The 27,265-nt window shown below is 39.6% G+C and overlaps 1 protein-coding gene across 1 annotated transcript in view; it reads right to left on the bottom strand.

The window, feature by feature from the left end:
• The window catches only part of Negr1 (neuronal growth regulator 1), a 697,487-nt gene that overhangs the window by 149,081 nt on the left and 521,141 nt on the right, over positions 1–27,265 (bottom strand). Inside the window, exon 5 of the mRNA XM_034500375.2 lies at positions 10,640–10,760. Within this exon, the coding sequence (XP_034356266.1) occupies positions 10,640–10,760 (121 nt within the window). The remainder of the gene's footprint in view (positions 1–10,639; positions 10,761–27,265) is intronic.

Below are 27,265 nucleotides of genomic sequence, written 5' to 3'. Positions count from 1 at the left end.
GGAAGTTGACATTCATTCATGAACACTTGCTGTGAACATGAATGAATGTTCTCAGCAACCCTGGGAGATCGGTGTTATCAGTCCTAGCTTAAAGATGAGGAGACAGAAGTTTAGAAAAATTAATCTAATTCATCTTATACCATCCAATAATTGACAGAACTACTGATATTCAAATGTGACTCTCCTCAGACTGTTGGTGTCCACTCCTGGCAGTTTGCCTTGATATCTTCGAGCAGAAACGGGATGTTGTGTTTGGGTTTGGGAGACAGCTCAGAAAGCTTGAGCGCTTCAGGAAAGTTGTGTTGGGGCAGGAACAAAGCTACTGGAGCTCAAGAGCTAACAGATTTGCTGTGGCCAAGCCAGGAAAGCTGGGATCCATCCAGGGGGTGAGGCTGATGGGATAGAGAGTCAATGAAACAGCAAGCTTTCTTTCCGGGAGCTTTATGGATTTCGTTCTGGGACAGAGGCTCATTCCTAGTTCTGGGGCTTAGTTCTGCCTTGAGTGAAGCATTTTACACAGCTTCCATTGTCCTCCCCTAGAGTCTGTCTCTCAGTCTGCACATAGCCTGGGATGAGAAGCCGCAAACCTGCTCTTCTTCCCTCCTGGAGCTGTGCCTCAGCACATACCCCATTGGCAGCAGTTTCTGCTTGTGGTTTCATCTTTTGGCCCACTAAAAAAAATGAAGGGGGGAAATCTCTCCTGCACAATATAATCAAGAACAGAAGAAAATCAGCCAAGGGGAAAATAAAAAGGATAGGTTCGAGTTTAGTCAAGTTGTGGTATTGCTGAGCTCTGCCAGACTTGTCTAGGTCCCCACATCTAACACGGATTGAGTTGCACATCTTCCTACATGTTTGTGAGGACTTTGGTTTCATGCTCATCTTCCCGTGAGTGTGGAATTGCCTAATGAAAACATTTCCCAGTGCCTTTGTTATGCATTGTATTCTAAGCACGTCATAGAATAAGACTAGTGCTGGCCTCTTAAAATGTGGGCACACAGTGACTACTGTATGCTTGGTTGCCTGTGTTAGGTTATTGCATCTTGGTAAACCTTCATGTTTTAATCTGTGAAATGGAAGAAGCTAACCCAGTAGCCAACTGCGAATGTAAAAATGGTTTTAAATGATAATATGTACCCTTTAAGTACATGTACCTCAAATCTAGCAGGCACTAGATTATGACAGGTGAAGCCATTGTTCAATGATAGTCTGTTTCTTAAAATGGATTCATTTCCCCCCAGACCGCAGCTGAACATTAAATATTGAACATAGAGGAAATTATTTTTAAAGCAAGGTGAGTGATGGCAAAGATCATGGCATTGTGATTTCAAGACATGCCAAACTCAGTATCAGTTATATGCCCATTATCAGTCTCATGCAGGCTTTTGGGAGATCCCCCAGGGCAGGCAAAGAAACCAACAGTGAAAATGGAGAGGAGGGGAGCTTCCACAAACCAGTGTGGAAGAGAGGTTCTGTGTGTACGCTGCTATAGCAACCTGTTCGTTTATTGTGTGGCTTGACACTTGCTGCTGGAGAACAGTAAGGTAGCATTTATTCCTGGGAGCATTCTGAAGACTATTATGCATCACTGTCTGATCCCCAAGAGGTATCTATCTTTAGTTGTGTATTTGAATAAATTAATGTTATTATAATACATTAGGATAGTTTAATGATTTTAGACTTTATCAAGCTATTTAAAATGTATGCCTTGTTTACTCTATCCATTTTAATGAAATTAATAATTTTAGATTCAAGACTTTGGGGCTGCCCTACTAGTGACAGTTTGGTTTGCATTGGGGGGAGTAGCTTTAAGCCCCACATGAAAGAAGCAAAGGCTACATACAGTGAAGGATCCCACTCCCCCTAGTAACAGTGGGTCCTGAACCCCTGGCAACCTTGACAACTACTGAATCTCTCCACTCTGCTTGAACTATTTTCCTAATACCTGGGTGTCCATGAGTTTAAAGTTAAGTTTTATACTGAAATATAACAATATAACCATTTTACAGAGATGACAATCACACAAAAGGAAGCCACAAGTGAGTAACAGAAACTACTGTTCTTTTTCCTCATCATGTTGGGGTTGGGTTGGCATTGACTAAGATGAGACAATCAACTGAATGTACTCCCCCTATTCCCATTTGAAAGCAACTTTAGGAAGATGGATCACTGGAAAAGGGCTTGACTTATAGTACCAAATCTTAAGTCTAATCTCACCAAACATGTGAAAAAAAAAATAAAACTAACAAACCATACAAGAACAAAACAAAAATAAAACCAGCCAAGTGGCATGCATTTAGAATCCTTATACACATGATATGAAGACAGGAGGATTCCTGGGGCTTGCTGGCTACCTAGATTAGCCTATTTGACAAGAGACTTTGTTAACAAACAAAGAAACAAACAAACAACAACAACAACAACAATAAAGACTGTGAAGCTGGGCAATGGTAGCACATGCCTTATTTCTCAGAACTCAGGAGGCAGAGACAGGTGGATCTCTGTGAGTTCGAGGCCAGCCTGGATTACAGAGAAAGTTCTAGGATAGTCAAGGCTACACAGACAAACCCTGTTCAAAACCAAAACCAAAACTGAAACTGAAACTGAAACCAAAACCTAAACTTAAATAAAATATTTTTTTAAAAATTAAGAAAACAAAAATTACCCCCTCCTCAAAAAACCCATGTAGACAGTTCATCTGGAGTATCAACCCAGGTGGCCAGCACTTGTTGCCATTCACGTATGCACACATGGATATGAAGAACTGCAGAGATGTGAGTTTGCATGCTCTGTGGCAAGGATCATGGGTAGTGATTATAGAACTACTAAGACCATAACTCATTTGTGTAACACAGTTACAGAAACATGATGTCAGGTGCCAGGAAGATGATAATGAAAGAAGAATCATCACTGCACAGACAAGATTTTAGCAAGAGAAATGGACACAGTGATGGAATTGAGGATGGAGTGAGTATCCAAGAGTCTGGTTGGAGAAAATTCTCCTAAGGCAGAAGGTATCATCTCCAGAACTATCAAAAGACCATGGCTCACAGTAAAAGACAGTAAAGTCTGAACAGTAAGAAAATGAATAAAAGGGCTTGGGTGTGAAAAGGGCTTGAAAGCATGTGTGTGATAACTGACTTAAATGGACAGGAGACAGGACAGGGTCTGGGCCAGTGGCTGCCCCCAAGTGGCATCTGTAAGACACTGCTGCATTTTACCATATTCTTTCTTTGAATGCAGCTAATTGTGATAGACTAAATTGTGATTATGTCTCCTAACAAAAAGTGTCCATTTTAAAGGTAAGTAGTATGGGACCAAGAATGATGACAGCTACATCTTTATGGCTGTGACAGAGTGAAATCTGTCATGGTGAGGACACAAGGCAGTCATGAAAATATGTGAACCAAGAGAACTTAGTACAACTAATGCATCCAGGACAGCTGCAAGGGTGGAGGATGTAATGATGGGTGTGTGACTAATGACGGACAGTCAAGGACAACAGTAAGCCAGGTCAGAGATGCACATTAGTTGGGTTCAACAACCCAAACTGAGCGGGGAGTGTGTGCTCATCTTCCTCACTGACCCAAGAGGAGCACACATTGACTCTGCACATAGCCCAGAGAATTAACTAATCCCAACAGAGTTTATATAGCCCTTGTCCAGTTTCCACCATTGCACTATAAAACCCATACACAGAAAAGTTTTATGGTTCCTTTCTCCCTTGGGAAACCCTTCCAACTCTTAGGAGTGTCTCTCGCTCCTCCCCCCCCTTAACTTATCCTGGCTTTCCTTCAATTTTTCTCTTTTTTATAATACTCTTACCAAAGTTTCCTTCTGCTACACACACTTCCACAAAGGTCCAGGTCATTAAGTTTCTTTGCCATAACAAAATGAACTTGGAGATACTGTCCTACCTGTCTTTGATTACCTTGTGTGTCCAGCATCTTTGGTTCTTGGGTCATGCACAACTGGGCCTTGGAGAGACTACTCCTTTTTGAAACCCTGCAAAATTCTAAGAATGAAAGACTCTAGAGGCTTTGCTGGGGAGAGGGACATCTGCACTGAGTCTACAGATTATGTAGTGAGAAAAAACATACAGGAACAACAGGGGACAGGGTATGTTAGTGTATGTATGTGTGTGTGTGCATTACTATGTGTGTGTGTATGTGTGCATTTGTGCTTATGAGTACAAGCATGAGTATACATGTATATGCAAGGGTTTTATCAGCAAAGGTAGCAACTAATGAGGGGTCTAAAAGAAGATGTCATTCATTGGAAATGAAAATTTCTCAGGGAGGTGTTAGCTCAGGTTGTGAGAGGCAAAAGTGTGAGATTTGTAACTAGAGAAGCAAAGTAAGACCAGACTGTGATGTCCTGTCATGTAGTGGAGAGAGCACTTTGTTGAGGAAACATAAAGAGTCTCTGATAGGCTGACATGTGACACACTCAGATGAAAGCTTGATTTAGAGTTGACTGCTATGAGTCTTAAAAGCACAGGCACACTTCCTGCTGTTGCATGCTGAACTCTGCACAGGAGTGACACCTTGATCCGCCATGTTCCTCATCGTATCATTTCCTGCCCCACCAAACCTTGTTCCTGTGTTCCAGCCTCAGGTAATGATGCCAGATTTAACCCCAATTGTTACCTGGGTAGGAAGCTCTAACTATGTGTTAACTGCACTCCCCAATCTAATTGTTCCCTGAAACATTCCCTCCTGCATTGTCCATATTGTTTCTCTTCCTCTTCCTCTTCATCCTTTTCCTCTTTTCTCTTTCTCTTTCTCCTCTCTCCTCTCCCTTTCTCTCTCTCTCTCTCTCTCTCTCTCTCTCTCTCTCTCTCTCTCTCTCTTTCTCTTTCTCTTTCTCTCAGCCTTGTGTCAGTGGATCAAGGGTTTGTCTGTGTAGCCTTGACTATCCTAGAACTTCCTCTGTAATCCAGGCTGGCCTCGAACTCACAGAGATCCACCTGTCTCTGCCTCCTGAGTTCTGAGAAATAAGGCATGTGCTACCATTGCCCAGCTTCACATTCTTTGTTGTTGTTGTTTGTTTGTTTGTTTGTTTCTTTGTTTGTTAACAAAGTCTCATGTCAAATAGGCTAATCTAGGTAGCCAGCAAGCCCCAGGAATCCTCCTGTCTTCATATCATGTGTACAAGGATTCTAAATGCATGCCACTTGGCTGGTTTTATTTTTGTTTCATTCTTGTATGGTTTGTTGGTTTTATTTTTTTTTCACATGTTTAGTGAGATTAGACTTAAGATTTGGTACTATAAGTCAAGCCCTTTCTCTTTCTCTCAGCCTTGTGTCTGTGGATCAAGATGTAAGTTTTCCTTTATTCCACAATCCTGGACTCTAACTATATGGCTCTATAAGCCAAGCTTTCTTTTATAATTTGCCTTGGTCATAGTGTTTTATCACAGCAATAGAAAGTAACCAACTACGCAAGGTCATCACATGTGATTATTATATTTTTTTAGGGAGCTGATTTTCTGCATCTGTACATATATGTATGACCCTCCGATCACCATTGTGTGAGTTTCTGCATATGTGTTTTGTGCATGCAGGTGACTCATTATACACAGAAATGCTAAACTGAACACATTAGTCATTTATTCTCTCAGTGGATGTTGACCATAATACCCAAATCTGCGAGACTAAGTCAGAGATGTGTTGCTAAATAGACACAGAGGTATAGTTCCCAGTGTGAAATGCAAATAGTACAGTTTAGGAGCACATTATATTTTTTAACTTATCAACTGGTAGTTTTTAATGTTTCACTGTGAATTTCTTTTGTATTCATTGAACTCATTTGTGCCTTTTAAATTCCTATCTTAAGTTATGGTGATGGGTTAAGAAAGACACATTTTTTGAATTAAAGATTTTAATAAAGCATAACTAGAATTAGCCCCTGTGCTAAATGACTATAATTATATCTTTAAATTGGATTTATTGATTTATCATTTTGTTTTTAATTGATAGATATTAGTTTACAGAGTAGAGTAGATATTTTGACATTTTCATACAAACAGAATGAACTGATAAATGTGCCTATTGCCTTAAAGCTTTGGGCAGTCTAACTGATCAATAGAAATAAGAAATCATGGCTTCCTGGCCCACAGGCTTGAATTTCAGGAAATCTTGAAAAAGAGGAGAAAAGTATGGCATGTGTCATGTAAAAAATTATGACCTAATATAACATGCTAATGATATCAAGAAAAGAAAGTTTAAATGATTGGTACTTTATGTCAATTAAATAAACCTTAATTTCTCCAGTATTAAAATGTATTTAAAATAAAATTAAGCTCATTAGGATTGTCCCTGTTCTGAGAGTTTGTTGTTTAAAAATGACTACCTTATACCAATGGCTAATGATTTAACAAAACATGAATAAATGGAATCACTCTCATGATGGCTGTTTAGATAGTGTTGTGAACTAAATTACAATGGCAATATTTTGAGCATGAAACCCAGTTAGATTATGAATAAGACACTGTGTATAGGAACCATCTTTGAAGATGGCATCTGACGATTTCACCTCTTGATACCGTATGCCTGATTCTCCACTTTTGCAGAGAGTTGTGCTGCCCCATGCAGCTAATAGAATGCGGCAGAAATGACAGTGTGAGACATAACAAAGGTCACAAGAAGGTTTGGTATAGCAGTTTCTATCCTGCTGTCTCCTGGATCAGATTCTGGAAAAAGCCTGTTGCCATGACATAGTCACTTAAGCAGTCCTGTGGAGATATCCACATGACAAATAACTTAGGCCATCTGCCAGGAACTGCCACTAGCATCAACTCTCTGGCCATGTGAATCTGTGTGTGTGTGTGTGTGTGTGTATCTATGTGTATCTGTTTGTGTATCTCTGTGAGCACATGTGTGTTGAGTATCTGTGTTGAGTATGTGTGAGTGAATGTGTGTCTCTGTGCATGTGTGTGTGCTTCTGTATATGTGTGCATGTCTGAGTGTGTGTTTATGTGTATATGTATGTGTATGCATATGTTTATGTGTTCATGTGTGAGTGTGTAAAGGGGTTGACCCCTATAAACTCTCCATGAAGACTTATGAGACCCATTTCTTTCACCAACTGCCACAACTTATGCATATTTTTCAAGAATACATTTTGTTTTCTATGGGGAAATATCAGCACCTGTTATCACTTGCTCATACAACTTAGTGTCTATCAGCAGCTTAGAGTGACACCTTAATACATCAATGGATGAGTTTCACTGTGGTGTGGTAAATGCCTGCACAGCCTTGGCTGTCATATCTTGTGGCTTGGTGTGTCTGTGTGAGTGCATGGGTGTGTGTATCTGTATGCAAATTTGTATGTACATGTATTATACATGTGTGCACATGTATATACATGGGCATGTGTGCACGTATGTGTGTTATGTGGGTGTGTGTCTGTGTGTTCATTTGCATGAAAATCTATCTTTGACAATCTTGGTGTAAGAAATATGGACATTTGTAAACATTTCCTAAAATACAAGTAAAATCTTGTGTGGGTTATTTCTGAATGTTGATATAAGGATCACAGATGAAAGATCTCTGAGAAACAAAAGGCTTGCAAGAACTAATCTATTCTGATGGGGTCTCTGACAGAAGCTTCCTAATGGATAGGTTTCTGGGGGTTCAGAAGAAACTCTGAAACCTGATATATCTGTCCCTGTTGCTTGTCTACCTAATACCAATTTTGTTTCTGTTTCCTTCGTGACAAACACTGGTAGTTATCAGTGAGTATTTCTGTGAGCCATCTCTTGTTCTGCAAATCAGTAATCAACCTGAAATTCTATTGCTCTTGGTGTTTATTGTTGACTTTTTAAGCCATTTTTGATAGACTGAGTGCCAGAGCAAAGGAACTGACCCCATAGACTCTGCCTGAAGATTTATGAGACCTAGTTGTCACCAACTGCTCTGACTTGTGCAGATTGCTCAGGAACACACTTTGTTTTCTATGGAGAAATATCAGCATCTGTTATCACTTGCTTGTAGGAATTAGTGTCTATCTGCAGTTTAGAGTGACACCTTTATACAGCAATGGATGAGTTTCACTGTGATGAAGTAAATGCACAGCCTGGGCCATCATGGCAGATCACTTATGTGGTGACAGTGCTGTAGGCAGATCCTTGGCTCTCCCGTGTTTCACATACAAATTGCTATGATAGTTTGAGAGGAAACTATTCTAGCAACTTTTGGGAATTTAGATATTTCTTCAGTTATAATTCAAGCAATGATGGGTGTGTTCTGCCCATTTATTTTTCACATATGCATCTGGTTTTGACATTCCACAGGTGTGTGTTTTTGAAGCCTTGGTGGGAGAATCAATTTACCTTCCTTGTCTACAGTCCATTTCCCCAGTAAGGACTGAAGCTTCATTTGTACATTGACTATCCCATTGCTACATTTGCTACAGGCTGCAAACTTCCCCAGGGTCACTATAGCCATTTTGGCAATGCTTCAAGAATTTAGAAACATTACAGGCAATTGGAAATGAGGTGGGTACCAACAAAAGGGATCATATTTGGAGGACAAGAGGAATGATTCTTACTGTTAGCTTTTAAGAAATGAATGCCAAAGATCAAAATCTGACTTTAAAAGGCAGGTAAGACAATCTTAATCATTATTGAACTTCTTTTTACAGAGAATAGGAGACTCAGGGACTCTTGCAGTGTCTTAATGGAAGGAAGACTTGAGACTCCATCTACAGATGTTGCCAAGATGTCCTGTGTGTTCCTATATATTTCTTGGGCAAACAGATAAGATTGTATCTGAGCAAAAAGTTTTATGGCTTTCAGAAGGTTGAGCAGCATTCTACAGGATAACGTTTTCACAGAGCATCAAAACTGAGTTTTCCAATCTGCCTTACTATACCTTAGAAAGGTGTGGTTGTTGTTGATGATGATGATGATGCCCAAACTGAGTGAGTGGAATGAGGGAAACCACAAAGCAGTTTATCTCACTCCACCACGCTTAAAACATGGAGTCTCTAAAGCCACTAAGAGGAAGATTTAGAATTTTGGATAGCATAAGTTAGTTAATGAGATGATTGACAAACTGAAACTTCCCCAATTACAGGAAGTTGCATATAAAATAGTGCCAAAGTATAGGTATAGGTACAACTATAATTATTTGCTATAAAGAGTGTAGAGGATAGCCTTTTTATTAAGATAAATCTTTTATTGAAATGGGAGTTTTTTCTGCATATTAACTTCTGGTTCTGATTTCAAAGGCAGAAGGATAAGGAGATATCTAAAGGGTAAAGTTCTTGCTAATCACGAGTGCTCACGCTCATACTCCTAGGAAAGGATAGTAATGGTTGGAAATGTTTATAGCCTCAAATCTTAGAAGACAGAGATAGGAGAAACACTGGAAAGAATCAGCTGAGCCAAATACTAAATGATAGCTCAGTGAGAGGCCTTGTGCTAGCAGTCAGGGTGAAGAGTTTATAGATATTGACTAAGAAATTAAAATGTAGAGGATAATTCTGGGCATGGATTTTTTCCTATAGATGTATGCACAGGCGTGAGCATACTACACGCACATGCACACGCACATACACATGCATACATGCACACAAACATGCACATACACATGCACACACACATGCACGCAAACATGCACACACTATTCCCATGCAAATACAATAAAACCTAGACACCTGTTAGCACCATGCTTATGCTAATTCATTGTGACAATATGCAAAGTTTCACGTGGTTTTATTAGCTTTCTTTATAGGTATCAGCTGAAAGTAGTTATGATTATGATTGTAGTATGTTAACCCCACATGCATTTTTTCAATGACATGGCTGACAGTATTTAGTTTAATATTTAGACTCAAAAATAGCCGTTTCGTAAAGGTTCACTAGCATTTTTTATACTTTTCAGATTTGAAGCAAAATACAAATACACACTCCCTCTCTTATTGTGGTCTTCAGTGAACCCACAGTTATCTTCATGTCTGGCTTAGCAAGAGCAACTGGAGAGGTTTGAACCTACTCCTGGGAAATAAAGTGAAATCTGTGGGCTCAAATCTTCCCTTGCTCAGTAGCTCTTTCCAAGATTTCAGGGATATCTCGAGGGCTCAGCCATACCAAGCAGAGTCAAATAATAGCTCGAAATCCCCCTTGTTCAGGCCTGTTTTTGTGCACAACATCTCCACAGGCCTAACAATGAGGGAATATCTAACACACAAGCCTATAAAACAAAACATTAAGCTTTCTTATGGTGGAGTAAGGCTGGCAAAAGGGTTCTGGCTTATTAAGGACGCAGAGTAGAGACTGTAGCTCCTATTGCTATTGAAGTGTTCTTGTATAATCCATGCCCAAGCCCTTCAGAGGCAGGTTGCATTCCAGGTAAACATGATTGCTAGGAAGAGAGAGGCAGAGAAGCAAAAGGTATCAGCAGTGGGAGATTTGCAGGCATTTCTGAGATTACAGAAACCAATGTGGACATTTCTTCTGGAAAGCTGTTAGCTCCTCATGCCTCCCATGTGGGCCTCTCCATCCTGCTTGCCCATAAGGAGGCTGCTGAGAACCATTCAAGCCAGTTACAGAAATTGCTTAAAAGTTAGTATTGAAACACAAACACATTAGCTCAAAGTGCTCAGAGCGTGGCAAAGCTCACAAAAGCCCTTACCTCTTCTCTCCTTTGTACCACTCGAAGGCTGGCGGTGGCACACCTGCACCCTCGCATCGTATCAGTCCACTGCGTCCAGGGGTCACAGTGCCAGATTTAATTTCCTGAATTGTGGGTGCAACTGAAAAAGAAACAAAAACACCATGGTGGATGAAGGGAATTGATCCTCAGCAGGGATGGCCCGCACGTGCGCGCGCGCACACACACACACACACACACACACACACACACACACACACACACACACGATTCTTTTCCTTCTGTCTTCAAAGCAATAGCATGCCAGGCAGTCCAGTCCATACCAGCCCCTGTGTTTTATGCTTCAAATGCTAGACCAGTCATTTTCAGCTCCATTTTTCAAGTTGGACAATAGATGAATGTTCTCAGGGAGTACAGAGTAAATGCAATACATTTTGGCTCCGTTTCTATTGGAAAAATAGCACAGTGAGGTGAACACCTCATCTGTATCCTGGTCAAACCACACTCCATCTAACTGTCCTTTATTGAGCAGTCACAGGCAGCTGGCATTGGCCGTCTGCTTCAGGTTCTTGTTTTCTTCACATGATGCTCTGAGCCTGGATAGCATTATTCCCTTTTTCCAATGCAAAAACCTAAGTTCGGAGACAATAAATAATGTATGAGGGTTAAATGTCTACTTGGGTGCAGGGTTTTAAGTCAGCCATGGTGAGTGAAGTCTGGGATCCTTTCCTTGTCTTTTTTGATTGGTGACTTTGTGACCGACCGGCTCTTCTAGCCCAGATGCTCTTTCTTTCCAATGATCCAAAGCCTGTCCTGGATGCTATGTTCTCCTGGCTCCTCATCTCCTCACTGTGGTTCCAGCTAAAGCAGATATTTCTTCCCTAAGTAGTTTACTAGAATTGATCAAACCATTGACTTTATTCAACGAATGGTTATTGAGCCTCCAACATATGCCAGTCAGTTCTCAAAGTGCAATAAAGTCAAATTCCTAACACAATTGAGCATGAATCCTACATGGGGTAGGTGAGGAGGGAAGAGACTACAAACAGAAAATGTCCTGCCCAAGTGGTATAAATAAATAGTAAAGTGTTAGTAAGTGACAAATGAGTTGATGTGTTATGTGGTGGAGCACATGGCAGCATTTTCTGGGCTCTAGGTTTGATCCACAAAGCAACACCACCAGAGAGAACAAAGAATGGAATGCAGCTTCACTCAGACATCTCAGGTGTTCTTTCTGGTGTGCATAAATGCAGAAACTTTAAGTCCTCCCCGAGAAGGTAGAAACTTGAAAAAGAAAGATGCGTATATGTGTGCTAGTTCTGTGGATATATGAAGAAAGCCTCCCAGGTAGAGAGAATAGCTAAGCTATGAGACCATGATGGCATAGAAATTCCCATTTTGGTGAAGCAAAGAGGGATGGGGCCAAGATGGGTGCAGGATTAAGACCAGGAAAGACCTTAAGGATCCCAGGGTAGTTAAAGAAATGGTATAATGTAATGCAGGATGTCACCCAGCTTATGCTTTACAAGGCTCATGCGTTGTTGTGCACAGTAAGGACCTGTGTGATTCCAGAATGGTAGAGGAGGCAGGCTTTGGAACTACTATGAGCAAGGCTCACTGAGCTGACACATAGGGTTGGGGCAGTAGGTTTGGTGCAAAAGTGGCTAGGCTTGGGATACATTGAGGCATCGGACACAACAGGACTTTTTGACAGAAGAAAGTAAGATGTGACTCCAGCAAGATGCAAGTGCAATTGGCTTAGACCACTGGAAAGTTTGCCAGCACATCCGCCTGGTGTGGTGGAAATCTAAGAGTTGGATGAAAACATCTTTTCATACGCGTCTGCATTTTAACAAGGTCTGAATATAACAGACTCTAAATGGCACCACACAGAAAAGTCACTACAACTAGGAACTTGAAGATTTATATACAAGCAATTTAAAAATATGACCCAAGTAAGTATGTATTGGGAGTACATTTGAAGTTTCAATAGAAATCCATCAAAATGGAGGCTTTAATGTTTGCTTCCAGTAGCTTGTGAATATGAAAACAGTAAGCATTCTTAGAAGAGAATATTGTCTCTCCTTTTAAAATACCTAACTAGAGTCCTCATTTTGTATTCCCGGTACTTCACTTTGAAATAATAACACCTCTATTAGCTGCAGTAATTTTATTCTCAATGGTAAAGTTTATATTATAATCTAAGAAAAAATGCTTAGATAGTAATTTTAATTATTTTAGTAACTTCGTGAAAATAATGAAAGAATGTTTATCAGAAATGTTTGAATGAGAAAATAATATGAAATAATATATGTATGCATGCAATAGATATATGAATGTTCATTATAGACAGAAATACAATATAAGAAGCAATTCAATAATAGTTTTTTTTCAAGCAGAGATTCAAACCACCTTGGAGAATGCAGTCAAAGATACATGAGACATCTACAGCGCAGCCCACCCCATCCCCCACACCAGTCAGTTGCTATGTGCTTGCTTGTTTGAGAGAGGTGCAGGTAAGAGGCTTTTTCCCTCATGTTTTCTGAGGCTTTCTGAGCCTCTCTTTGTCATGGTGACAAGCTATAATCTTTTTTGGTTTCCAGCTATTATTGAAGACAAATAACCATATATAACAGGTCCTCTGTCAGAACCTGCTACTGATAACCTGGTTAGTGAAATTAGTTTCCTGTTTGTCAAGGGGTCCATGACTCATTACAAACAAATGCATGAAATCCCAAACATTGCCTGAAAACCCAGGTGTAATGAACCGAAATAAAAACCTAATTTGTCATTAAAAGGCTTTTTATACAGTCCAGTGTGCAGATGGCTGGGCACTGGGTGCTTTACAGCCAAAGTTAAAGAGACAGTACCTATCTAGGAGCACGTAGGCAACTCTGATGGACAATGACTGCAAATACCCATACCATGTCATATCTAATTGTAGACAAGGAATGCATCAATAATTAATAGAAATATGCATAGAAAAATGTCCCAAGTGTATACGTATTGTGTGGTGGGGAGACACAGAACTGAGGGCTGTTGGGCCGTAAATGTGGAGAGGGCTTCTCATGGGCATCATGTCTTGTCTACAGTTATAAAATTGAGCTAAAGTCTCCATTAATTTTTCTTAGGAACATGAAAACTCACATTACATTTAAATGCTATTGTACAACTTTTGCATGGACAAAGCAAATTAATGAAACAATAACAAAAATTCCTTATACAGCTGGACACAAGCTCCAAAGCGGTGCAAAGAAGAGATTTCTTTTATATGGTGGTCTTTATACAGAGCAGCGACTGAGCTCATTAGTGGTAAGTGTGGAGTTAGAATCAAATTGTGGGAAAAGAAGCTATGAATAGGGTCTACACATTTGTGAACCAGGCCAAGAGCCAAGGTTAGCTCCTAAAGCCCAGCAGTATAACCAATGGCTTTGACAGAATATTCAAGAGGACATAGTGGTGCATGCCTCTGCGAGACAAGCTTCATAGAATCTGAAAGACTGGCTTTAGATCTGTTCCATAGAGATGAGGTCTGGCAGATGTTTTAAAAGAATGACAGTTGCTTAAACCCATGAAAAATCATTGGCCGTTGCCTGGAACACCATGTCAAAAACAAACAAACAATCAAACAAACAAAGGAGCAGAGGAGTTGGTCTTGTTGGGAGCTTGCCTAGCATTGCTCAGGATTATGGGAAAGTCATGGACTACTTCATAGAGAAGGCAGGGTTTGTGAAAAAATAATTAAACAGACCATTGGTTATATTTAGACCTATCTAGTTGATCAGTAGCGGCTGGATGATTTTACGATAATTCCAAGTTTACAGGGCTTCAAACTCCACTAGTCTGTTTAGACCCCAGAAATATCTGAAGATGCCAGGTAGGCTTTATTCCCATAGTACTTTTCAAAAGCCATCCTGCCAACATGAGTATACGAATCCTGGGTGGAGGCTTAAAAAAATCTTCTGGCCACAGGATTCTAAAAGGTTTTATATGGCACAGTTCTGGGTTTCATATTTCTTAGGACAAATTTTGCTCTGTTGGGCCTACACTGCCTTTGGTTATCTGACCCATTCCTTTTGACATAAGCAGGTTCCCAAGTGCATACAAGCTACATGGCCTTAAGTGACTTGGAGTAAGAAAGATGTTGAAAATATTTGCATGGGGGTGTGTGATAACCCACTTGCTTGACAACCTTTATACACTGTTAAATTTCCAACTAAACCTGTAACAGCTGAAACTATAAATATGCTAGACCAATTTGCCTGAAATAACAATTTTATGCTAAAATGTTCCATGTTTAAGAAAATGGACTAGTCTCTGTCCTAGAACGTGATTACACTTTGTGAGTTTGTGCTCTGGGTCAGCCATGTAGACTGTTTCTAAGGAGATCAGGATGGACACACATCATCATGTGCTTGTGTTTGACCACTGTTTTTCTTTTCACAGAGACTGATTCTATTGAAATGTAAGATTTCAAACTCAGTATAGCGGCAAAGAAAGTCAGTGCTTGAGCCCTCAAATTTTATGAGTATAACGGTGTCACTTGATGAGGACTTGTAGGCTTGCACTGTGGACATTTGAGTACAATGTCCTTTGCCAAGTCGTACATGCCTGTGAGCTGAAGCAGATGCACGGTGAAAAACAATCAATTTTAGAACAGTTTCATCAGACAGATGTTTGGGAAATCCAGCACAAAGGTCAACCAGGGGCCATCCAACACTTGTATGATTAGATGTTCTGCAAAGGGGAGTCTTTCCTTTTTATTGTCTCTGTGGGGTTAGTTCCTTGCATTGTGTAGCCAGTCATTCCAGGAAGACGATAATGAAAGGTTCTTCATCAAAAACTCTAGGCTGTGCAGGTGCAGAAAGCAGAAATGCTCCATTTGGCACTTAAAAGCCTAATCAGACTCATTTTCCTAGTGACATGACAATAGCCCAAAGACCTTCTTGTCTTCTGCCATCCTCAGTGGGCAATCTGGCTAACCACAGCCTTGTCATTAAAAACACATGCATACTAGAGAATTACTTAGTAGAACCCCTAAGCCAAGGTAGGGGAAATGCAGCCTTGGAGATCCAATGGCTAAAAGCTGACAATTATCCACACACCTCAATGATGAACAGTGTCAGGAGGGCAGAGTATTGAATAACAGTAATAAGGAAACATGCCCAAAAAGGAATGGGAAGTGTATGTCTCTCAAAGAATCGGTAATCAGGAAGAATCCTCTTGACAAAAGTGAAACAACGATGCCCTTGATTTGGATTCCAGAATTCATGGATTAAAATAAAATGGTCTTGGTCAGGTAATGCTTGAAAATAAAACAAGGATTTCAGAAATCACAGAATAGAAGACAGTTTCAATCCTTGCATATGTGTATACATGTGTGTGTCTATGTATGTCCGTGTACATGTATGGGAGTATTTGCATAGGCAGGCACATGCATAGATGCTGTGGTAGAGTTCTAATCAAGGGCCTTGGACAATTAGAAACATGCTATAGCACAAACCTTCACTATATTACCATCAGATAAGGAAGATGATAATTAAAAATATTTTCTATGAATACAGTTAGAATCTCAGTGCACGAATACCAACAACATTCCAGAGTCTACTAATTCATGCAGAGAGAACTGAAGATCAGCAAACTTCAAAAGAAAATATGTCCTTGGTTTATAAACAACTTTTAACTTCAAAGAGAGCCAAGAATTTAGCATGTTATTGCTGATAAAAAAGTAAAGAATTCGTATCATCATAATGCTAACAAAAATTCAAATCACCAAGATACAGTTGAATCTTTATCCACATGATTTGAAGATGTCAGCATTGTCTAACCTCTGGTCAACACTCACCTCAAACTTTCTCTGATATTAAACTTCTAGGCAGTAGGGAAATATGTGACAAAAAGCCTCCACTTGCAGTCATGTGTGACTCTAACACTCACTAGTTAAATGCTTCTAAATCTCAATTTCTTCATCTATATAATAAATGCTTCCTATTCTCCAAACTGCTGTCCAGGCAATATAAGAAGATCCCTGAAGAGCTTAGCTTAGTAGTTTGCCCTGAGTTAGAAGTCAATAAAAACATTATCTAAAGCAGGAGTTATCACAGGGGAACAAGAACCACCGCCATGTGCCCTCAGTGAGCACAGACCAAGTCAAGGTACAGACAGAGAGCAGAGCTGATTTTTAAAGCATGCTTTCCTTATACTAGAAGCCAGTAACTAACTCAACTGAAATATTATTTTTTTTACTTTCCCAGAATTTCATACCCATTCTACTTTTTTAGTAGATAGTTGGTCTTTTTAGAAGACAGATAGGGTAGATTTTGCCCTACATATTCTCAGCCAAGGAATTAAGTATCTGGGCTTCAGAATGAGATAGAGCATGAAAAATACATGTAGCACTAAAGTCTATCTTTTAGAAAGACTTCCATTCTGGTGGAGAATCCTTTGCTTGAACATTTCAAAATCAATTCATTGATTGATTCAGGCATTTGATGAAGTCATTTTCTTTTTCATAGGAGAAATTTCTGGCCATAATTAGTACATTTAGAACAAAACTCCTAGCCGTGGGGAGCACTGTGAAAGAGGAGGTGGACTAGAGAAATTTTAAGAGTCAGAGGACCAGGACCCCTGGAGAGGGACAGTCAAAAGGACACTAAATAAAGGAGGGATCTGGGAGGAGTTTGGGGATGAGTAAGAGATGGGAATGGTATTCTCTAAGAATTAATACAAATACTATTAAAAAGAATTTCTATTTGTTGTCCTATTTTAGGACATTTTAGGCTGGTATGAGTCTCAAAATGTGGTTGTATTAAATTTGACATGCCTAAGATTTTTGCTATCAGTTTAAACAAAGACACTCATCTGACCTCAGGGCTAGCATTCTCTAAAGGCCTGACTGTAAACAGGAAGCATCAGGGAGGGAACTGTAGGCTGGAGTCGTTTCTGCCCTAACAGAATAAGGATAGAATCAGTTTCTTAGTTGACTGGATGTTTTATTTTTCTTCTGGTTACTGTGGCCTTCAATAATCTTAAAATAGAACATTAAGAAGTTGATTAAAATTCAGTTATTAAATTGTTTAATTCTGAGAAATGAATAATTCATTTTGCTAATGCATTCTAAAGAATCCTCTTCCATACATGCTCTTACAGGAAAAGAAACAAAAACCCTCTGAGTAACCAGGAAGAAGAAGAGAAATTAGTGATAACTGCAGTTTACATCGTAGAAAGGGGTTGTAAACTGTTCATTTCTCCCTTCTGTCCTCTATATCAAATGCCTGAGGGAGAGGGCTGGAAATCTCGCAAGATTACAGAACATGTGTCCCATGAAGGACATCTCTGCAAATGAAAACTACCAATTCCTCAGAGTACTGGTCACCTCCCTCACTGCTATGACCAGACATCTGACAAGAAGCTGTCCCAGGGAGGGGAGGTCTCTGGAGCATGCTTTGAATGGACTCATTTCATTGCGGAGGTGATGGCATGGTACTTGGTGGTATCTGCCATTCACATGTGCAGGGACCCAGAATCAGGGAGTAGACCATGAACACTGCATGTGTGAGCTCAAGGCCAGTTCCACTGTGACACATGAATGTGCCCTTGGTGGTAAAATAAGTTCATTAACCAGACCCATGTGTTGACTCCATGTATTTGGAGATATAAAGTAACCATCTGTTCATCTTTGTATCCTGAGGGAGCTGTGTTGGGGTGTTTCTACATGCCCCGAGCAAAGGTACAGAAGTGTGTACATTAATTACATTAATTAATTAATTAATTAATTAAATTAATGCACAGACAAGGGTCTATTAGGAAGTTGGATCAGTTGTAAAGTAGAGGGATGTTTTATCCTCATTTTAAGAATACCATGCTGTCTGTTCTGTTTGTGTAAACAGAAGTAACTGAGAGTAAACTTAAGAAGGATCAAGAAGATGAGAAGGCAAGTGGAGGTATGCGTCCAATGAACAGCAAACCACAAAAAAATTGGAACATGTGGGAGGATGGTGGCTAAAAATACTGTAATTTTTAAGAGAGGTGGTGTGTGTTTATTTGAGACTAAGAATATTTTAGCAGGCCAAAACAACAACAACAACAACAACAACAACAACAACAACAACAAACCTTCCTACTGTTGGGAGCCGACTTTTAGCAGAAAGCAGCTAGATTATCTTTGCAGCCATCTGGAACCATATGCCCTGATAAGAGATTTGGTTTTCAATAGCCTACAACAGCTGAAGCACACTCTGATATCCCACATATTTTGAGTTGCTGTTTACTGCTCCCAGCTGCAAGTCGCACGTGGTAGTCATGCCTGCAAGGCATGCGGTTCACGTGCTGTCCACGTGCTATCCAGGCCATACATGCCTGTAAGGCGCATGTGCTATCCAAGCCTGCAAGGCGCACGGTGCACGTGCTGTCCACGCTATAGACGCCTGTAAGGCTTACGTCATATCAACACCTGCAAGGCACGTGGCAAAAGCGTATAAATACCTCAGAATTCCCTTCAATAAAAGAGACTTGAGACATGAGATTTGAGACTTGATCAGAACCTCTGTCTTGTCTCCATTCTTTGTGTCGCCTGCTCCAAGAGCCCCACTCTCTCTCTTGACCAGAGCACTTAGCCCCAAAGCGTTGAGGCAGAGTACGGGTCTCAACATCCTACCATGATTAAATTTAAATAAAACCATGGTGTGACAGAAACAGACTGGCAGCAAAGTAATTTGACAACAGAACAGTGAAGCAAGAACAAAAATAGTTTGACTGACAAAAAGAAACCTGATGTCAGAAAGAACTGACAAAATAATAAATAAATAAACTGTCATAGAGCATCCAGATTGCCCCCACCTCCAAATATCTATTCAGTGCAGCTCAAGTCCAGAGAGACTCATTCTTGTGTTTAATATATAACAATTGCTTTAATCATATAATGGCAATGCCACAGCAATGTTCTCAGGCCAGAATACTGGTGTTAGATTGTCTTCCTGGCCTAGGTCAACAAGCAAGCATTTTGTACTACAGAGAACTGTATAGCTATTCATTTTTTCTTAATCATCTAACAGTCACAGTGTATTAGGATTTGTCAAGTCCTGCTTTCAACCATGGCTATAATGATGTGCGATTGAATTAAGAGTCTTCCCTTGTGGAACACGATGAGTGAGGAGTGACAAGTGACAACTACCAAACAAAGGGATACAAACTGTGATTACTAGTGTTGGGATAAGGTTTCTAAGAGGAAAGAGGTCACAGGTAGAGGTCATTGGAGTCCTTATTCCATATGGTGGAGGTCAGGGGTCTATTTTAAAGGGTGGAGGCTGCAAGAAAAGGTGGAAGTAGAGCACTATGCAGACTCAGAAGATGGGCATTTCAAATGTCAAGAATAAAGGCTCTGAAGTGAGCTTCTTAAATATCATCGTCTAAATGGTCTTGGAGAAGATGCAAGGAAAATGACAGTGTAGTCAAGAGGATTCTCATCACTGTCACATCACTCATCTCTCATCACTCACATCAGGGCCTCAGAGGTCTCTGATGAGCTGAGTCTGAGTTCAGAACAACAGAGTTACGCTTGAGGTGACAAACAAGGTAGCACTCTGAAGTATGGAGGTTTGAATGTGTGTTAACAGAAAAACTCAGACTGCTATGTTGAGAACTACAGGTAGACACAGCAAAGTTAAAAGTGTGTGGACCAGTGAGAAGCTGGCATCTCAAGCTGAAAATTGTATACTAAAGGAGATAGAAATATCTGGGTTATCACACTGTATGTATAGAAGTTACTAGCATACTATGCCCAGTTCATGGACACAATTTTTGTGTCAAATAAAATAAGTTTAAAATAGAACAATAGTGTTGGTTTGTGATAGCTTTGTGGTAGATAAGAAGCCATAAAAATGTCAGTCTTATGGCCCGAGGAGAATTTTCCTGTGGCCTTTTCATTTTGTGCCTAAAGCATCTAGTGTTAAACAAAGCAAACCAACTAAACAAAGAAACATGTATCTGATTCTCTACCACTGTGTGCCTTAGAAAAGACCAGTGCAATGTTCACATTTTTGGTAAGTTTTATTGTACAATAATGCCTTATTGTCTTATATTTTACCCCAGCGATTACTTCAAGAGTACATTAGCTCACAACTTGCCACTCATGTCTGGTTAGAGACTCACAACCAACAACTTGTGTAACACATCTTACATTTATTTATCTACACACATGCATGCGCGCGCACACACACACACACACACACACACACACACACACACACACACACACAACTTACATATATAATTTAACATTGAATTCCATACTTAGGTCTGATATGAAGCAAAGGATCTGAAACAAAATAGCTGGTATTTGACTCATTATTGTGTATCATATGATACTGTGTGGAACACTACACCATTAACACAGATAGCAGAAAATCACACTCAGGTGGCAGAATTCAAGAAGATCCCCACATTTTGGGTTTCATGTACGGCTCCCACCAACGTATTTCAAGAATTAAAGAATCACAAAAAATCATGTGTCTAGAGAGTCTCTTTAGTCAGTTATGGACACAGTAATGTGACTTCTGTAGTGAATAAAAACCAGAATCCTTCTTTCATTTAGGTGTCTGTTCTCTGTCACTGCAATGCTGTAGCTAACACAATAGCACGGGAATGCCGTCATCTGTGGAGATGGAGAGAGCATAACTCTTAGATATGTGTGTAGGGGAGGGCAATAGTTGCCAAGGAATTTTCCAGCCTGCTTTCTGTATAGAGGTTTCCAAAGTCATTCATGTTTAATGTTCCTTCCACACCAAAGTCAAAGAGATATGTGAGTCTGAGTTCAGAAAAAAAATAGTTTGCTTTATTCTCTGTTAAAGTAAAGTGTCTAAAAGAAATCGTTGATTCCATAGTAGTTCAGAGTGGAAAATATGTCAGTGAAGAGACACAGGGAACAAACATTGGGAATGACAGTGAGCACTTGGTTTGAGATGATCAGGAAGGAGTTGTCTTGGGCAGATGCTGATGGGACCCACTGTTGGGGAGTTCTCAGCTCCACAAGACCATGTGGATTGCACTTCTCATGTCACCTAGCAACTCTATGATTATTCTTAATGTTTTCATATCTCCATTTATGTGCTCAATGAAGGGCTAAAGCCATGGCTACTGTAGAGAAGCTCTGGTTTCTAATGGAATTATGGCTATGGGGTCTTTCAAGCCAGGATGCATCAGGAACATTGTAGACACTGAAGATCTTTGCTGAATAAGTGAACAGTGAAGAGAAGTTCCACTCTATGAAATGCTGGCTACAAGGCTGGGTCCTTTTGATAGTTCACCCCTTCAGGTCTTTACTTTAAAATAAGTATTTTACACTTAAATTTAAATGTGTGTGTGTGTGTGTATGTACATGTGTACACATGCCTACATGCATGTGAGTATGCACACGCATCAACATTTCCATCACATGGTATGTGGAGGTCAGAGGATGAGTTAAAGGAACCAATTCTTTTCCTCCCATGTGAATTCTGAAGATTGAAGTCAGTTTTTCAGTCTTGATGGTTTCATGGTTTGATCGATTTCACTAGCCTCCTTCTAGGACTTTTCAACTCAGCATAGATCTGATGACCGTGGACTGTGTTCAAAGAGTAAAGAGAGTAATTCAATTCATTTTATTATATGCTTTAATATGTATAACAATGCCATCTTATAATGTACATTTCCCAAAGATGTTTAATAAGTAGATTTGAAAATGGAATTTTTTATTATTATTAACCTATAATTTCATCACTTTAGATTCTAAAGCTGAAGTGTTTCCTGACATTACATATCACAGACATAGGGAGCAATATTGTAATTAAATAAATGGATATATTTGTTAAGAATCTAAAGTTTATTTTGACCCCCAAACCCTTCTTTTATAGTTGAATCAGAAATGTATTGTAATTTGGGTAATCTATTCCTTTGTATGTAGACTAAAAGGTGAAATTTTAAACCCAGTCTTTGTACAATGATGATATTAGAAGCAAATTGTTTGCTTATCCAAGAGACCAGCCAGAGGGTTTTGAAGCAGTGTGAGCTGTGGTATACCGCTATTGCTACTCTGTTTATGTCTCCAATGCAGGTGCTCAGTCTGCATTTGAGTTCACCACATTTTAATGTAAAGCTCACAATGGAAGACATGTGTGACTATGTTGCAAGACAATGAAGCTGGGCCAGATGATGCTCACACCTGGCTTCATCTACAAGTCCTTGGTCTATCTCATGGATGACCCACAGCCTAATGGTCCAATGTGGTTTTGCATTATTTTCCTTAAGAATTATTTTATGTTATTTTAAAAACTGTGCATGGATGTATATCTTTCTGCATTTGTTTACATGCATGAGTGGGGGTGTCCATGGAGGCCAGAAGAAGGCACTGGCCACCCTAACTGGAATTTCAGGTAGTTAAGAACCATATATCCCAGAACTTATCTCCAGTCATTTCCAGGAAGTACTCCTAACTGCTCTCTATTCCCTAGTTTAAGATTGTTCATACTGAAAGAATTCTGTGAGGTGTATTGGCCACAGTATTAAATAATACATCTTACTGTAATCTGACGCTATGTGTGTGTGTGTGTGTACATGTGTGCATGTGCACTTGCAAATGCCCACATAGGTTTTCTGTTTTTTTTTTTTTCAAAGTGAAAATAAACCTATTTGGTAACTGAACTAATTGTTCAAAGTTCAAATTCATAATTCACAAAAAAATTCAGATTACAAGCATTGGCTTATCTATGCAGAATATTCATGAATGTTAGGTAGAACAGGTTTTTGTCTTTTAACATTTTAATGAGCTTTGGGACTTTCATGAATACTTGTTATGTTGCCCTAATTACTCATAATAATTCTAATGTGCATTTTATATTTAATTACAATGCTTATAAAGATTTGGTATGGACAGTAAGTTATTACAACTAGCACGTACATGATTACAAACTGAATTTATTAGCTTTTACACCATCACTCAGTGGTGGCAACTTCCAATTTCACCTTAGTGATTAACCACATTGTCTCATTAAACAAATATTTGTGTAGAATTAATCACAAATGGCAAAAGCAGTGTCTACATATTTTTGCTTTTGCCAAATTTCATCAGCTTACATTTCAGTTTACAGAATATTCCATTACCAGGAAACTAACTTCACAATATTAAATATCATTTTTCTCAATTATTTAAAATAACTGTGGTGGTTTGAATATTCTTGGCAAAGGGAATGGCACCATTAGAAGAAATGGCCTTGCTAAAGGAAGTGTGTCACTATAGGGGTGGGTTTTGAGACCCTCCTTGATGCCTGAAAGCCAGTCTCTCTTGGTTGCCTTCAAATCAAGATGCGGAACTCTCATCTCCTTCTCCAGCACCATGTCTGCCTGTGTGCTGCCAGGCTTCCTGATATGGTGATAATGGACTAAACATCCGAAACTTTTAGTCAGCCCCAATTCAATGTTGTTCTTTGTAAGGGTTGTTGGTCATGGTGTCTCTTCACAACAATTGAAACCCTAAGACAATATCACAATCTTAAGATACTTAAGAAAGCCCGAGATCAGATGAGTAACATTCAGTGAGATGAGCTATTTATATTCTGAGTACAAAGACAAGCAATTAAATAATCCTCCCATTTGGTAAACAGTAAGAATAGTTCATGTCTATCAATAAGAATTCTCTTTCCATCTGGTATGATGCATTTCTAGAAATCAGACGGGATTTTTTTTTTCCTTTGCAAAATTCCTCATACAAGAAAAACAAAACAAAAGCCAACCCAGATTCATTTTCTGCCCTTGCAGTTCAGTGCAGGGCATGAGACTTAGTGGGTGTTCAGGGCATGCTATTTATAATTCGGATTGCTGTAAGATTTTCTTATTAGAATTCACCTTTACACAGAACAGAACTCGCTAGTGAGTGGAAGCACAATGTTCCTCAGGTGAGTGCTGTTGTTTTTGTTCCAGATGGTTGTGTTTGACTCAGGCAATGATTAATTTCACTAAGCAGAAGCATGTGCCAAAGACAGAAATAATATCAGAATTAACAAGCAGATTTTGTCTGAAAAACTCACAGATATTAACATCTATAGATTATTATCAATCAGGAGCTTTGTATTAAAAATTAGTCCACTAGGAGGCCAGCTTAAGACAGTAGTAAGATGTGAGACACCAGATGATCATCAGAATGTTCATTCATTCATTCAGTGTGTTGTGTGTGCACTTACATGTGTGAACAAGAGCACATGAATATGGAGGTCTGAGGAATTGCAGGAATTTGTTTTCTCTTCCCAGTGTGTGCATTGTGGTGATTAGACTTGGGTCTTCAGGCTTGGGTGTGAGTGTCTTTACTTCCTGAGGCATCTTGCTGGCCCCCAAGTAGTCCAACATTTTGTACCATGAATTCTTGGTTCCATAACACAAGGATGATGATATTTATCCCCCAAAATTGTGGAAGTAAATGAGAGAGATGCACGTGCATGTGCACAGGAGCACGTGTGTAGGCATGCACGTGTGCACACACACACAAAGCATAGCATGCAATGGATACTGAATACCTCAAGTGTTCCCTCATCCCTTCATCCATGTGCTACCACCATCTGAATCCAAGAAATGCTCTCTGGTTTGGCAGAGGCCAGAAGTCACTTTCTAAAGACTCCAAAGAGTGTATGCTGGGCTGATTATGATGTGTGCACATTGCACATGCAGGTCACATACAGATGTTCATATACATATGTAAGTATGCACACAGACTACACATGTTTATTTGTGTACATGAGTGTGCACATGGACATATGGTCATCAAATTCTAAATTTCCATAGTGTATCACTATAGCACCATTATTAAAAATTAGAGAAATTATTCCCACTGTAACATCTGAGATTGTGCTTAAGTCTGGTTCATCAGTTTCTGATATATATGACAAATATTTATTGAACATTGCTGAATATCAGTTACTGCAGAATAGCTCTTGCAGCTGGAATCCATGCATTCTCTTTATATGAAGTGCACTGATGAAAGACTCTGAGGGTTTCTGTGATTCAGTCTACTGACTCAGAAAAAGATTTACCAGGGAGATTCTATCTTTGAGAAGCTAAGTCTGTGGTAAGATGGAATAAGGATGATATTTGGTGAAAATTCTCTTCAATCTACTCAATATTGTCATGAAAACATTCTTTGATTATTCATTTAGATTCACCAGATGGCTAAATGCATAGTCTTATGTCACTCTGCTCATATATTAGTGCTGCACCCAGCCTTTACCAGAGATGCATCTCACTGCAGTGGTTGGCAGTTGATGAAAAAATTGTAACTAGTCACATACTCAGAATGAGTGAGGGTAGAAAGCTATAACAATCCCACCAAGACTCAGGGCCATCACAGAAGAGGGGGCAGAACAAAGCCAAGGACAAAAGTTGGGAAGCTACAAAACTGTCTTTTGAACATGATGTAGCCATCACAGGCACTGGGTCAGAGTCCCTGTGGCTACCTTTATACATCTGAACAAGACAGCCCGGTTAGTGCATTCACCACATGGATGAGGGAGGAACCCATCAGGCCCTGCACTCCTCTAGAGACTATTGGCAATCAAAAGCTGTTAGGGAAGACATTTTCTTCAGTAGTGTAACCTCTGTAAGTTGCCTTTACTCCGTTAAATAAGCTTTCACTCATGGTTGGGCAAGAAAATACAATTAAAGTGAATAGATTATGCATTTTAAAAGACAGGAAAGTAGGCAGAGAAGAGAGATAATAGAGAGTTAGAATGACAAAAATTATATAAATTTAGGAAACTTAAACAAAACAGCTGTGTGTCTTTGGGTCTTTGAAAGCATCTCCAACAAGTCCTGTTTCTTAACTATTTCTTTGGCATCCGTGAACTTCATCCAACACCTCCAATGTCAAAAATCAACTCTTAACTTCCATAACTGGTTTGTATTTTCTCTTTTCTCACCCCAAGTAATTGCTGCTGGGATCCCCTGCCACCTCTTTGGTGACTGTATGGTAATCTGTCAGGGTTCAGAGGTAATGACTACAGTCCCAACTTTCGCCAAGTGCTTTCAAAGCCCCGTTAAGCTTTGCTTGATAATTTTTCCCATGGTCCAAGGTTAAGTCTTTTGAGATAATGCTGTAGCTACTTCTGGAACCCTGACAGTCTCAGTAAAAATGGAAAGTACTGAGGAAAGTGTTTGCTGAACCTGGGTCTAATCATAACCTCAACCCACCACATCTGAATTAGTTATGTAAATTTGACTTCTCGCTGTTCTCTTGCTTACTCCCACCCCAAAGAAAGGAATGTCTGATACCTGTGAACATAGGCCAATAGATGGGTCCCTTTACTGCTCTTTCTCCTGGGAAGAGGAAGGGTACACATTGTTTTTATAATAGAAATTTTACAAACAGAAGTCCTGTGCTGCTGCTACATACTAGAAGACAAGTCCACCTATAAGAGGTGGTACAATCTGATGTTTGGGGCTAGGAGCTTCAAGTCATTCTGACAAGGTGACAAATTATAACAAAAAAAAAATAAGAATGCAAAGATGGAGAGTTGAGGAGAAACTGGGTTGTTTTGATTTGAGGTTGCAGGTTTCATGTAAAGCATGTGTACAGTTGTTTGCCTGTCCGAATGGGTCTGAGCACATCAGTGTGTGAGCCTTGGAGGATCC

Source organism: Arvicanthis niloticus, chromosome 4, assembly GCF_011762505.2.
Source record: "Arvicanthis niloticus isolate mArvNil1 chromosome 4, mArvNil1.pat.X, whole genome shotgun sequence".
Lineage (NCBI taxonomy): Eukaryota > Metazoa > Chordata > Mammalia > Rodentia > Muridae > Arvicanthis > Arvicanthis niloticus.
This window is presented reverse-complemented; position numbering and strand designations above follow the sequence as displayed.